This window comes from Gossypium raimondii, chromosome 12 (genome assembly GCF_025698545.1).
Source record: "Gossypium raimondii isolate GPD5lz chromosome 12, ASM2569854v1, whole genome shotgun sequence".
NCBI classification, from domain to species: Eukaryota; Viridiplantae; Streptophyta; class Magnoliopsida; order Malvales; family Malvaceae; genus Gossypium; species Gossypium raimondii.
In genome coordinates, this window is record NC_068576.1 from 38,966,959 (window position 1) to 38,982,568 (window position 15,610).

General features: G+C 36.6%; 1 protein-coding gene across 5 annotated transcripts; it reads right to left on the reverse strand.

Moving 5' to 3' along the window:
• Positions 1-1,912: 1,912 nt before the first annotated feature.
• Positions 1,913-10,958, reverse strand: LOC105764022 (uncharacterized). Of its 5 annotated transcripts, XM_012582466.2 has the most exons (19): positions 10,777-10,958; positions 10,395-10,681; positions 10,214-10,304; positions 9,966-10,048; positions 8,910-9,133; positions 8,715-8,820; positions 8,495-8,577; positions 8,089-8,304; positions 7,321-7,680; positions 6,508-6,670; positions 6,190-6,381; positions 5,658-5,867; positions 5,488-5,580; positions 5,036-5,250; positions 4,253-4,816; positions 4,092-4,172; positions 3,196-4,007; positions 2,833-2,986; positions 1,913-2,738 (listed from the first exon to the last, which is right to left on the reverse strand). In XM_012582466.2, exons 1-19 carry the CDS (start codon positions 10,901-10,903, stop codon positions 2,675-2,677), a joined length of 4,125 nt encoding a protein of 1,374 aa, XP_012437920.1. In that variant the 5' UTR covers positions 10,904-10,958; the 3' UTR covers positions 1,913-2,674. The 5 variants fall into 5 exon arrangements, with proteins under 5 accessions (XP_012437920.1, XP_052481583.1, XP_052481582.1 ...); XM_012582465.2 differs by lacking the exon at positions 1,913-2,738 and having other exon boundaries at positions 2,954-3,092; XM_052625621.1 differs by lacking the exon at positions 1,913-2,738 and having other exon boundaries at positions 2,956-3,095.
• Positions 10,959-15,610: the final 4,652 nt, after the last annotated feature.

Sequence of the window (15,610 nt, forward strand, 5' to 3'; positions counted from 1 at the left end):
TCGTTCATGTGAAACGTAAATAGACATTGTTTCAACACTAAACGTTTAACCAGAGACTTGGTCGCATAAAGAGTTCCTAACATTTTCCACAAAGCAGATGAGGTTTTCTCCATCAATACCTCCTGCAATACCGTATTCGCGAGGCACAACTGGATTGCAGACAAGGCCTTTTCATCAAGCTCTTCCCATTCTGTTTGATTTAGATTCTCAGGCTTTTTCCCGATAACAACCTTTTTCAAGTCAGTTTAAACTAGAATTGCTATCATCCGAACTTGTCACAGATTGAAATTTGTCTCACCATCAAACTTCTTAATTTCAAACATTGATGCTGCCATCTCTGAATGGGTTGATCTATGAAAATTGAACTAGCTCTGATACCACTTGTTAGGATTGACCCAATTAAGTAAAAAAAATAGCGGAATAAATTGAGAAATTGAACACACAAATTTAACGTGAAAAAACCCCTCCAAAGAGGATAAAAAACCATGGGCAGAGGAGAAGAAAATCCACTATGTCGAATTTGAATAATTAAAAGAGGAGTAGATTATGTCTATTTATAAGCTTGTAAAACCATATTCTAATAGGAGTGTAGTAAGATTGAAACACCTTATTCTAATCAATATCAAATAGATGGAGTTTAATAAGGTTTAGAAAACCTTATTCTAAAATAAAATAAAATAAATATAGTTTTATAGGGATTTTACTTTTATTTTATTTTACCATTGTATTTTATTTAAATAAGGATTCAGGTCACTTAATTCTAACAGTGGTCACAAAAGCAACACTCCCAGTTCAAATCCCACGAATAATTCAGAAGATACTTGGGTGTACTTATCCACTGATGAGGCTGTGGCCAGAGATTCTAGATATGCTGCAACAGGAGGTGTGGTTCGAGATCATGATGGAAATTGGATAGTAGGGTTCACTCGTTTCTTAGGTGTATGCTCTCCGTTTGAGGCTGAAGTTTGGAGCATCCTGGATGGGATCCTTCTTTTGCTAAATAAGGGCTACAGACGGGTCATTATCATAATTGATAACCTTAAAGTCGCCCATAATTTGGCTAATTTGGATTTGAAAAACTCTGGGATTACTGTGCTTCGAAGAACTCAGCGCATCATGCGGTCGGAAGGGGAGTGGAAGGTTAAGCATATTCCAAGAAATCAGAATTTAGTAGCGAATCGTCTTGCTAAACTTAGTTTAAGCTGGAAATCAAACTTACAAGTCATTAATGAGGCTCCTAAGGAAATAATAGACTTACTACAAGTAGATAAAGTTAATGGTTGTTTTATGCAGTTGATGTAATTAATTTTTGCTTCTCACCAAAAAAAAATATAGATGTAAGGGAGCCGCCTTCAACGTAACCTTTGAAGAAACTTTATATAATTTTTAATCAAACAATTACATCGGTAAAAACTCAAATAAATAAAATTCAATTCAATTTAAAAAAATTAAGTTAATTAGATTGAGTTGTTTCTCTAGATAAATTCAAATAAGCAATTCAATTTTTCGAGTTCGAGTCAAGTTTTACAACTCAAATAATTTGAATAATTCAAATAACAAAGTAATGTTAGTACCCTTTAAATTCCTAAAAACTTTGAAAATATATAAATTAGTCTCTCGAAAAAGTTAAAAATTAAAATAATCTTCTAAAATTGAAAATATTTATGAACTATTTTTCCCCAAAATTTTATAAAAATATTAAAGTTTATGAAAAAATATTAAACATATATGATAAATATGAAGAAATTATCAAATCAAATTTATCATACTAATTATTTTTTAATCGCTTATTTTGTTTTTAAAGGATTTTCATATATATACTTTTAACTCAAAATTTATTCATATTGTCAGTAAGTCTATTCAACTCTCAAATTTCATTTCACTCTACTATATTAAAAAAATTCAAATTAAGTTAGTATAATAAAATAGAACTCATGAGTCAAAATTCTTTCACTCAATTTGACTCAATTTAATTAAACACTCACCCTAAAATAAAGTGTATAATCAAATAATTACAATATAAACAAATTAAGAAACGAAACAATCCATTCGAAGATTAACTAACCAAACTAAAACTTAAATATTATAAGGTAAGACTTGAAAACCCGCATATATACAATTGACACATAATTATGCACGGTGGATCTCAACCGTGGGTACTCAAATTCCAAGACTTCCACGTTTGCCAATTATGTTAACTGAGCTAATACTTAGTCGATATAGGCACCCTTTGACTTTGACAGGACTAAACTGAACCAACTCGAGGTTTATTAGGCAGCTAAAAATCTCAACCATTTGAAAAAAAATACAAAATAGATTGTACTGATTGAAACTAGAATCAAAGTAATGACACTCATATTTTCATTGAATTTTACATATTAGTACTGTAAGATGTAATGTAATGTAATGTAACCCTTGATCCGTCCTGGTTAGGGTTAAATGAGCCAAGTCTGAAAGCGCTTTGCTCGTAAACGGAAATAGAAAACATGGTAAGTCAGACCACCCTCTTTGGATTCACGGGTCAACCGGTACTCGGGGGAAAATGGTTGACTAATCCGGGTCAGACAGCTATATGTAAACTGTTAAATGAGTGTGGAACTGGCACAAAAATAGTTGCACAACAAGGTGGTACCTATTTCTTATATGTCGTGGCTTCTGTGAAATCTTTTTATTGTTAAGGTAGGAAGAACTCGACCATCTGCATCCCTCTTCCGGAAACGGCAATCTGATAGTGGTTCCTAACAAACACCGATTAAAAGAACCATGATTAGATTTAACCTGTAATAAAGGATTGCCAATGATCTAAAAATTGCAGATAAATGCTAAACTGACCTGCCGCATGCTCTTGCGTCTAATGCTTCTGGCTCTGGTACGCTAATGATTAGTAGAGCGTGCTCGGTTAGTTCACCGTGCTCACCAACAAGCCAACACCTGATGCGCTGATCAAGACCGGTGGAAAACACCCAGGTCCCATCTGTCCAAATGCCTTCATTGAATAAAAGCTTGCTGTTAGTACAAGGCCTGTGGGGCACTGACTGCTGGTAACTGAAAGCATTCGACTTTAAGTCCCAATCAGCCTAGAAGAAGCGCAGCTGCTAAAGACGATGTCAACCAGAACCAAAGATATCGCAAGTTGAAACATAATTAAGTAAATTAATGCACATATTGGATTACTTTCAAACAAGGACTACGGACCTTTTATAGCAGAACTATGAGCTGAGGGGATTCTATATTGATTGAGGAATCTGATGTGATTCGGGGCCTGGTTCTTATTGCTACGATCTACAATGTTCTCAATACTTTCGGACTGAATGGTTGATCTTATTGTTTCCGAGGTCACAACTTTAGCATCTAACTCAGTCGATGACAGTGTCAGCTTCAGTTGAAGACAATGAACTGCTTGGTCATCACCCCCGCTGACAATATTTAACAGATAACAGTTCTCGGAACCTTGGAAGTCCCCTGAAACGTGGAGACAATTCACACCAGATTGGTGTACATTATTCATAACATGTATAGGCTGTATTTCACATATCTCGGTTAAGGAATCGGTTCTGCTGGTCTCTGGCTCGAGCAAAGTGTCATGCTCGGCTTGAGAACAGTTCTTCGACCTCTTTTGAAGGTCATTTAATTCCGAAGATGTGTCAGGTGTAATATTTGAATCGCTATTATCCACATCTCCAGCTTTTCTAGTTACCGAGTCACCACCAAGTCTTCTCTTAGACATGCTACTGTTCAGTGATCTCCATTGCCGTCCTCCTTGACTTCCTCTTCCTGTACGTGGCCGTTTCTGACAATCAATGAACTTCTCTATATTAAGACTGGATACTCGTTGAACAAAGGTTTCAACACTCTCAGTTATGTCCCAAAAGGTAATATTGCCATCAGTAGCTCCAGTTATCACAAGGTACGTGCTGCTAATATGGGTTAAATTACAGAAAGGGACAACTGCATGCTGCAATGCTAAAACCGGGGATGGCATCGAAGCTAATATAGCAACATCGAACCTGAAATTATAAGGGCGTAAATTAAATTTCATGATGCACACAGAGGTACCGAAACTGGAATTAATAATGAGCCTTTGTGAATACCATAATCTATGTGGTAAGACCAGAGCCTGCAATGTTAACGTGGCATCTGAACAAGCAACGACAACAAAACAGACAGTCAACCTGCAATAGAGCGAAAAGGGAATAGTTTCTTTCCTTAAATTAAACAAAGCAAACAAAAGGCAGGAAAAATAGGAGCTTACCTGGAACCGGCACATTTAACAAGAAAAGCAGTTACAGCAAGGTATCTCCAATCATCTTCATACTTATTCACCGAGCAAGTTTTTGACTTTGTTCCCTCTTTCTCTATAAGAGTTGATCCAGTCTTTGCATCACTATCAAGGCTAGAAATTTTGTTGGTAGCACTCATGGTTTTTGCTCTTCCTTCCATGCTAGGACTTCTTATTGGCATATTCGTGGAAAGCCACCTAAATGACATCGATGAACACTGTTTGACTGTTGGTTTACACCCGGTTTCACATCTGTTGAGCTTTTGTTCAGGGTATATTTCTTCCTCCTCGTCCAGACTCCTATTCCTTAGTAACCAAGTTGTCAGAACACGCTTTGCACCAACGGAAACCAGCAAACATGGATTTTGTTTGCCATCTGAAGTGTCGTTTTGTCCCTTTTCCAAGCCAGGCCTGCTGGATACATCAGAAGGAATTATATGTGTCTTTGACACGAAGCATATTGATCTAACAGCAGATCCACCAACATGTTCCCCAAGCAATTTAGATGCAGACCAATTCTCCATTTCCGGAGCAAACCTAATCACCCATAACACGATCAGATTCTCTATTAAAGGGCAAGAATCAATGAGAAACAAGGGAATAACATATGGGACAGACATAAAAGGTATGTGTCTTTTACAGTACACAAGTGCATGACATAGCAGCATGCCCCGGTTTATCCAATAAAACAAAATACGTGTACAAAATGACGAAGCATTCCGCCCCATTCTAAAGGGCGGATAACTTTCAACATACCTAGTTAACCTCACAGTTCCATCTTCACATCCAGTTGCAATCCAACTAGATTTGTCAACTAAGTTTTCCTCTTCATTTCCTTGAACTTGCGAATTTTCAGAAACAAAGCATAAGGAATGCATCTCTCTCCCATGAAACTGTAAGTGTAAATTCCGAGGGAATTTTGTTTTACAGCCTCCTGGTAACCAATGCCTATGAATATAGATAATTTCGTCCTGCAAAAATTATTGAAAAACAAATGATATACAAACTTGAGGAAGGAAACACGAGCTAGAATATGCTTTATGGTCCATGAAATATCAAGGATGTGGCTTCAGGTGAGTGCTTGACAATGGTGCCTTATTATGCAAGTCAACAATCTTAGACAGGTGTATCACATAAATTAAAGTAATAATTTGCATTTTCCAATGTTTCTCAAAGGATGAAGATGTAAACAATAGAAGTAAACATACCTTGACGTATGCAAAACAGTTCCTCATCTCCGGTACATCACCAAGGTAATAGGAATGAGGACGTCGCCATCCCCCACATGGAATTTGCAAAACCTGTGCCAATGAAAACATTTAGCAATCGAAATATATGATCTAAAGAAGCTTGTAGGGAGGGGTGGGGGCACGAATACCTTTGCCTCAGTTAGCAAATTCCATATTATGAAATCCGTTGACGCAAAACCAGCAGCATAGTTGCGGTTTGCCAGATCATCAGCAGACTTGAAATCAGCGGAGACAGATTCAATCAAACTCAATTCTTTCAATTGTTTCATTCCTATAAATTCAAAACTTTCTTGGTCCTTATCATATTCTAAATAACATATGCACCCATCTGCTCCAGTCTGAAAAACAAAAGAAAGGAAAATGGGAAAATAATTAACATACTAACAAATGCTTGAACGTGAAGAAATACATGTGCATACAGGCAGACATGCATCAAGCCATTTCCCAAAAGCTTACAGTTTTTCCCTTTCTTAAGGTCTATGGATGTTCATATGAATTCCTTAACAAGAATTTTCTCTTTTCCTCAATCTATTATGAAATTTTCATTTTTATAATCTTTATATAGTAAAAACTTACTAGAGAAAACAATGACCCAAGAGAAAATGTTAAAGAGTTATTATTCCAATATTTTCCTTTTACAGGGAACTTAGATCATATTACCGTTCGGATTTCAACTTGACCGTGCCTCAATCTAGAAACTGAAATGTTGGACACAGTCGAAATCCCATGAGCTCCTTTGAAATAACTTAGTGGAGATATCTTCACACCCGAAGTGGCAGCCGTGCATAGCAATAGGTCTTTTGATAAAGGGAACAGAATCAGATTACCACGCAGATCTCCACAGACTAGTACCTGCAAAAGTTTTAAGTACAACATACATTACATAATATTTAGTACCAACATTCATATATCTTCTTCTTCTTCTTGTAAACAAAGAAAAAAAGGAAAAAAACCAAAAAAAGAAAGGATAATACATACTTCTTCCTCAAATGAGGCATCCAAACACATAATTCGTATTCCAAAGCTCGAAGGGAATTCAGCTATAAGGGATATTCTTTGAGAATCCTGACAAACAGATATCGAGGGGTCATATAGCCTCCACAGCTTCAAAACTCCTCTGGGATTAGTGGTAAAGACATACCTAGTTAACAGAAAAGATGATATTTCAAAATCCTCTACATCTTCAAAGTAAAGCATGATATCAAATATGTCTCTCAACTGACAATGCCAGATTATCAGCAGTAAATTTACAGCTTCTGCATCAGACAATGCAGCATAAGAGCCAGTCACTTCTATACCGATCATATTATCATGGGTTATATCACTTTTTGGGGCTTGAACTCGGCAATTGTTCCCACATTGGGACTTGAACTTTTTTTGTCCAAGTTAGTCCCTGATATTTCCTTGAACTCTAAAGTTCAAGCCTCAATGTGGGAACATTTGCCAAGCTCAGGCCCCAATATGAGAACAAGTACCAAGTTCAGGGACTAACTTGGAAAAAAAAAGTTCAAGCCTCAATGTGGGAACAATTATCAAGTTAAGGAACTAACTTGACCAAAAAAAAAGTTCAGACCTCAATGTGAGAATTATTGCTAAGTTCAGGCCCCAAATAGTGGTTTAACCCTATTATTATATTAGTAAACCGGCAAACAGGTTTATAAATGAGTAAATAATAAATAAATGTGTTTAAAATTCACAGTCAAGCATATAGGTTTTTACAGCTCAGGCAAGCAATAACTGCCAGATAATCAAAATCGAGATATAATCTAATCAATAAAGAAAAGTTATTACCTAGATCCAAGTGACTTACACCAGTAAGTTCCTAAGAGTTGCCTCTCCGCTCCAGCTGGCCAAGCAAAGGCGAAGGCCACTTTGGGTGAGGAAGGATTACCAGTGATTCCAACAACAGTCATGTTTCCTTTACCATCTCCAACAGCAACCCAATCATCTACACCGCAATGGTTTCTGGAAAGGCTTGCTGACAACAGATCCATACAAACAATTGGAACCTCTCCATTGACACGGACCAGTTCAGTCCATTTGACATCCCCTGTCTCAGATAATAGAGCATGATAGAGATAACCATGATTCGTAGCAACATAAATGGTATCTTCACATTTAAAATACAAGGAGCGCACATATTCACTTTTGCTGCAACAACAGAACGAACAATGAAAATTGACCATCGTAAGAATATGATACAAAATAACCAGTCAATACAAAATCGACAGAAGTTTGTGATCCACAAGGCACAAGTTTTGATCCTTCAATAGAGATATTATAGCAACTATCAGATATTCAGCGCATATAACAGAAAATTCAACAGTCTTGTAACTTTTTAGAGGCATTGATATATCATATGTCAATCAGAGTGCCACGAGCTAGGAAAGCTTACATATTGCTATCTATGATCCATACAGAAGTTATAACAAATATTTTTCTAATTTATAGAGTAAGGTTTTTTATGGCTGAGAACACTAATAGAATCTTGGCGGCATGTCAATTTTCAAAGGTAATATGCCGGAAAGTTTTACAGTCCAATACATTAAAAAGCTTTACCTGTCCATGAGTCCAGCATGCTCCATTGAATTTGGGATGCAAGTAATGCTTATCTGTGCTCCCTCAATTATATCTTCAGAATCAGCATCTCCTTCCAAGTCCAATGTCTTACAAACAGAAGTGTGCAACCGGTGAACTTTAATAGCAGAGTCAAACCCAGCGGTAACAAGAAGTGAAGAATTTGGATCATATAAACATCGCCAAATGCCTCTTCCTCTGCACCATTAAAAATATTCTAGTAATTTATCTATATTGTAATAAAATACTAGTATATCTATATTGTAATAAAATACTAGTTTGATCAGCTTTAGGGCTAATTCAACAAAGACTTCAATATATAACATCACATAGAATATCACAAAAGAAGAAACAAACTCGAGGACAAAAATCTGGAATCGCAACTTACATATGTTCCTTAATCACCCAAAGCTGCTTTCCATCCAGACCCCACACACGACACGTGCAGTCCTCACCAGCAGTAACAATTAACTAACAGAAATAATAATAATAAAAAAGATCAGTTTAAACCAATCACAGATATTTTTTTTAGTTATCTGTTCTTATATTTTACATATACCAGAAAGAATAGAGCAAGTACTAGTTCAAAAGGATTACATGAATCTTACATGATCAGAAATACAGCAGTCCCAAATCCGAGCACTATGGCCAAAGAGCACAGGACCAACAATCTCCCTTCTATCATCATGATCATGTATTGTCCAGATACGAGCACTACATGGATAAAGAAACCATATTAACCCATTGCATAAACCCAATTAAGTAGAACAAATAGAAACAAAGTACTAAAAAAACCTATTCACCTCCGATCATCTGACACGGAAACAAGTTTGACTCCATTGGAAGACCAGACAATGCGAAATATTGAACCTTCATGTCCCACAAGTCTACATATATGAACAGCTTTATACTGCTGATCATAACACTTGGCAAAGTTGGAATTTGAGCTGCTTAAATTCATGCAACCTTTAACAGAACTTGTTGAAGTCGGTGAATCATGTTGACAAATGACTTTCCAGACTATAATCTGCTCAAACTCATTTGGTTAGTAAGAGATCACTTAATGCTAGTGGTGAGTAGTATTGAAGTTTACCCCTACAAAGTGTAACCCTTTAAGGATGATAATAATGATTACATTATGAAAACAACCAAGGTTCACCATCATTCAACTTGTTATTGGCCAAGGACCATATTGAGGTAAAAGTACCATAGAGGCCCTTGTACTAAGAGTCAGATTGCATTTCGCTCCCTCTACAAAAAAAAAAGGGCAAATTAGCCCCTATACGTTAGTTCAAAAAGCAAATCGTCCTTTTGTTAAAAATTCCATCCAACTCTATCATTAAAAATTGGTTCCTCTATGTTGGAATAAGGTACACATGAAACTAACTAGTTACTCTATCAGCCACATTAGTTTTTAACAGTAAAAATAGATAAAAATTTTAACAGAAAGGACCAGTTTGCTCTTCGATCTAATGTACAAGGACTAATTTGCCCATTTTTTGAGTAAAGGTAGCAAAATGCAATCTGACTTGTAGTACAGGGGGCTTCTATGATACTTTTACCACCATACTTGTGTTATTTCAAAGGCTGAGAATTATATACTGTAAGCAAGAACCAGAAAAACTTATAATTGACCATTGTACTTTCAGGAAGTTCTTAAGTTCAAATCTTGGAGCTGGCATTGTTGAGAGGGGCAGCTATGAACTCCGAAAGAATTAATACCTTGATTCCAACCAAAAAGAACTTATAATTGGAAAATCAAGGGATAGTTTATCTACTAAATCACTAAAAGGGATTCCAAAGAATGAGAAAGCATAACAGAGAAAGAGAAGTATTCATCACAAGGAAAGACAAGCCACCTCATTATAAATTGTACCAGAAGCAATTCGAAGAGCCTCAAGATTGTCACCCCATAATCGCATGGAATACAAAAGGCACCTATCTACATATAAGTTAAAAGGAATGTGCAAGGATAAACGTTACAAAAGGAAATAAAGCTTCTTTTTTTCAAAAAATAATCAATAAAAAAACTCAAACACTTGCTGTAACAACATGAAAATGGTGAATTAGGTATATAAAAGATTCCCATAATTTAAATACAACTAACCTGGAGATGGAACTTGAAGAACCAAACTAGACTTTAACATATCCCAAACATGAACAGAGTTGTCACTACATCCAATAGCAAGACAATGGTCCTAACAACCAATGAAACATAGAAAAACCAAGTTCAAACTTTTAAACCAAAGTATTCAAATAACAATACAAATAAAAAATAAAAACTTTACCTTTAAGAACAAAGCATCCAGAACCCAATGAGTAAATCTGGGCAAAGAGTGAAGTAAACACAAGTCGACGCAAAACTCACTCTGGGTATTTGATTTAGACACCAATTCAAAGGTTAAATTAAATAATTTTACTCTTTTTTCACCACAAACAACTACTTTACAACCTAAAGTAGCATTATCAAGCAAGCTACAAATGAGTCCATGTACGCGAATGCCTTCAAAGACTTGAAAAGATTTTATCATCATTGATGATTCTAGATCATAAAGAAGAACTTGAGAACCAGTACCTGATATCAAAAGAGTAAAAATAATAATTAAGGCTTTAAAATAAAAGAAAATTTTTGGGGAGGAAGTGGTGTTTTTGAAGGAAGAAAAGTTATACCGGCGAGGAGAAAAGGGAAAGAAGAGAGATGAGAGGGAAGGTGGAGAAAACAAAGGGCTGAGATTTCTCCGAGGTATTGACTGCTACGTATGTTCCATTGGCATTGTTTCAGCTGCGAGTCCGCCATTGTGAGAATAACTTCAAAAGCTCGAAACAGGTTTAAGTTGCAAAGGTTTTTTTGTTTTTGTATTGTTTTGTTTTGTTTTGTTTTAATGTGATGGGCTTTAAAAGAAGGGCAATATCCCAATACAGAAAGAATAAAAAATGAATGGGAAAACTACAAAATAGTCCCTTTATGTTTGTTTATGTTTATGTTTTGGTCACTGATGTTTTAATTATTAGTCACTGACATTACCCTTTGATAACAATTTGGTCACTTACCATTATCTGCCGTTAAAAGTGTAACGAAAATAACACGTAGCACGTTAAATGCTGACTTGGATATCATGTCTTTAATTTTTCAAGTTTTTTTAATTGTGAGCCCCGAAACTTATGTTTTTTCCTTATTTCTTTTTCTTCTTCCACGTTTTTTATTTTTTCTTTTAGGGTAAATCACACTAGATGCCACTTAACTTTGGTTAATTTATAATTTTTGCTACCAACCTTTTAAAACTTATAAATTTGCCACTAACATTATTGCATCATTACAAAAATACCACTCAACCATTTACTATCATTATTTGGTGACATGCGTCAAATGTACCATGTGTTTAATTTTTTTTCCTTTTTCTTAATATTAAAATATTTATTTTCTTATTTGTTTATTTATTTCTTCTTCTTTTTTGCCTTTTTTTTCCCTCTCTTTTCCCTTCTTTTCTTTTTTGTGTTCTTTCTCTTCCCAACAAACCCCTAAAAGAATTATTTTCAAATACCAATAATGAATTTGTTAGAACTCAAATGGACTAAACTAATCAAATATTTAAACTGAATTGCAGGGTTTGCAAATTTTACCATAGTCCTACAACTTTTGACCAAACAAAAATCGGATAATAACATTTAACAACCAAACTAAAATCATTTGTTCTTTTGGGGGAAATTGCTACACAAAAAAAAATCATAACTACATATGAAAATAAAATTAAAACAACAAATAAAAAAGATTTCCCTTTCACCTAGAATGGGCAATATTGCCGCATTGAATACATGTAGGCTTCTTAAGCTCATATTGTGTCTTAGGCAGCGCATCAATATACTGAAACGGTGGAGGAGGATGAGGCAATATTGTTGTCATCGTAGTAGCTACAATCGTTGCAATTGTCGTCGTCGTGGTTGTTCCGGAGGTGCATTTCGTTGTTGATGGAGATGAGGTTGTCATTTTAAAGCATGATTTTTCCTAACAAGTTCATTCTTGGATTATCCACTACTACCCACTGCATGTCGATGCATCCCTCCATAATAGAAAACTATCGAAACAAGAAAATGAATGAATGAATTCTTATCATTAAAAGATCATAAGCTGAACTATCAGCTTCCTGCATTTATAGCGTTTTACAAGACTAACTAACACCAGTACCTGCTATCAACTAATTAACTGCTAACAACTAAACAGTTAACTATTATTTTAAACCTCAATATGCCTCCAACTACTTGACCTCTGCTGCTGGTTCTTGTTTGGAAATGACTTTGAGACTTGACCGAAACTTTGTAAACATGGGAGCAGATAAGGGTTTTGTGAAAATATCAGCCACCTGATCCTGTGCTAGAACATGCCCTACAATTAACTATCCAGCAGCAACCTTTTCCCTAACAAAGAACAGATCTAACTCCACGTGCTTAAACTTCGAATGCAACACTGGATTGGTGGACACAGCAACAGCCCCAGAACTATTGCACTACACTGTAGCTCTTTTGGAAGGGACAACATGTAACTCAGATAATAAAGACTCTAGCCACACAACCTCAGTAACCGCATGAGCAAGTCCACAATACTCAGCCTCTGCAGTTGATCGAGAGACAACCTGTTGTTTCTTGGATCCCCAGGCCACAGGATTACCACCAAAAAACACACAGAACCCAGAAGTAGACCGTCTATCGTCGACATCAGTTCCCCAGTTCGCATCAAAAAACCCAACTAGATCCAAGTTGGCAGCAGTCGTAAAATGAATGCCATATTCCACAGTACTTTGAAGGTACCGAAGAATTCGTTTGACAGCCTTAAAATGCTGATCAAGAGGCCGATGCATGAACTGGAAAACTCTATTCACAGCATATGTAATATCAGGCCGAGTGATGGAAACATACTGAAGTGCGCCTACAATGCTCCTATACTCAGACTCATTTTCAATAGCACTCCCTTCATGTTGAGACAACCGTGTTGAAGTAATCATAGGCGTAGGAGAACCCTTCGTACAATCCATTCGAGCTCTCTTCAAAAAGTCAAGAACATATTTTCGTTGACTCAAGAATAGCCCATATGTAGTAGGCCAGACTTCAATACCCAGGAAATAACTAAGGGACCCTAAATCCTTCAAAGAAAACTTTACATCTAAAGCAAAAACAAATTCATCAATATTGCGTTGATGACTACTAGTGACAATTATGTCATCAACATAGACAAGTACATATAGCAACACACCTCCAGCTTTCTTGACAAACAATGAACCATTTGACTTTGCCAACACAAACTGAGAAGAAATTAAGAAGTCTCTAAGTTTAGAAAACCAGGCTCGTGGAGCCTGTTTAAGACCATATAATGCCTTCTTTAATCGACATACCAGATTTTGGCCACCATGCTGCTATTCAAAACCAGGAGGTTGAACCATGTAGATCTCTTCAGTTAAGTCCCCATTAAGGAAAGCATTATTAATGTCAATTTGCCTCAACTGCCAGCCAAACTTCACTGCCAAAGCTAGAACAACACGAATTGTCGTTGGTTTCACAACGGGGCTGAAGGTTTCATGAAAATCAATTCCAGCTTCCTGGAGATATCCTTTTACCACCAAGCGACCTTTATATCGAGCAATAGAGTCATCTGAATGACGCTTAAGTTTGAACAGCCACTTGTACCCCACAGCTCTCCTATTGGTAGGTAGTGGAACCAAATCCCAGGTATTGTTCTTTATTAACGCATTATACTCTTGTTGAGCAGCTCAAGCCCACTCCTTAGAAGAGAAGGCTTCATCAATCGTTAGAGATTCAGGAACATGCAACTCAGCTGAAAAACTCAAGGTTTAAAAATACCAAATTTAGCCCTAGTTTGCATCAGATGCACACTGATAGGAGGGGCAGATATTTCCTCAACAGCTGAAGTACTACCACGGGAACCAGAACCTACTTCAGCTTGAGAAGAAAGTGTTGAAGAAGATGTAGCCCGGCTATCGCTACCTACAACAGGTGAAACAGATAAACCAGGATATCCAAACTGTATACCAAGAGAATTACCAGTTCTAAGCAGAGTAGAATAACTTAGACTTGAAGGTCGATCCTCAGGCATCACTACTGGAACACGCGACTGTTGATGCACAAACTGAGATCGAAAATCATGAATATTTGTATCACTAGCTGAGCTGACAGAATCCTTAAAAGGAAAACAAAACTCATCAAATGTCACATGACGAGAGACAAAAAATTTCCCACTATCATCAAGGCACTTATACCCCTTGTGACTAGGACTATAACCAAGAGACACGCAAGGTGTGGAACGAAACTGCAACTTATGAGAGTTAAATGGCCTGAGATAAGGATAACACCTACAACCAAAAACCTTTAAGTGCATGTAAGCAGGCACAAATTTATACAACATCTCATACGGAGACTTTCCATTAAGAACAGGTGTTGGGAGCCTGTTAATGATGTGAACACCAGTGATAAAAGCATGAGACCAGAGATGCATGGGAACATTTGCTTGAGCCAACAAAGTCAAGCCAACATCCACAATATGTCTATGTTTTCTTTCAACCAAACCACTTCTGCTCCGAGGTATGCGGGCAAGAAAAGCGATGATGAATGCCCAATTGAGATAGAACTTGAGTAAAGGGCCGAAACTCCCCCCAATCAGTTTAAAGTACCTTCACCTTACTACCAAATTAAACTTCAACAAACTTTTGAAAATGTAGAAACTTTACAAGAGCCTCAGATTTATGTTTAAGAAAATAAACCCAAGTAAATCTGGAGTAAGCATCAAAAAATAAAATATAGTACGAATGTCCCTCAGAGGGTACAGAAGCGGGACCCCAAAGATCAGCTACAATGAGCTCAAAATGAGTTGAATACAAGTTGTAGATGGGGAAAAAGGGAGCTTATAAAATTTTCTAAGCTGGCACGCAGAACACACTGAGCTTAGCCGAGATTTCTTTGCAACTATATTACATTTCTGAAGTACTGTAGTAACAGTTCTATTACAAGGGTGGCCAAGTCTTTGATGCAACAATTCAAAAACACGATCACTGGAAGTAGAAGGCACTAGACTAGTAACATGAGCAGTGGCAAGAGAGGAACCAACGGTGCAAGACTTCTGGACAGCAAACATATCAAACTTGTACAGGCCATTATGCATGTGACCCTCCAATAAAATGCTCCATGTCTTGACATCCTTCACAAAACAATGCACAGGATGAAATTCAAAATAAACCTGATTATCTTTTGCAAATTGAGCTACAGACAACATTTTTACAAATTCGAGGAACTTGTAAGATATTTTCCAACCGAAACACTCTACTAGCAGTTGGAAGAAAACCTGAGCCAACATGAGCCACAGGCACTGACATCCCATTCCCCATGTAAAGCTTGTGGTTACCTGTATATGGTGCAGCACCCTTCAAATTTTCTAAATCATTAGTAACATGATTGGTTGCTCCTGAATCGGGATACTACGCAGTTGAATTTAAAGAGTTCA

What these genes read in the sequence shown, in the direction of transcription:
- LOC105764022 (XM_012582466.2), bottom strand. Translation starts at nt 10,903, where the DNA reads ATGGCGGACTCGCAGCTGAAACAATGCCAATGGAACATACGTAGCAGT. An exon ending in CATGCTGGACTCATGGACAG is followed by an intron (nt 7,681 to 8,088) that starts GTAAAGCTTTTT and finishes CTGTTGTTGCAG; the next exon opens with CAAAAGTGAATATGTGCGCT. An exon ending in GTCAAGTTGAAATCCGAACG is followed by an intron (nt 5,868 to 6,189) that starts GTAATATGATCT and finishes TTTGTTTTTCAG; the next exon opens with ACTGGAGCAGATGGGTGCAT.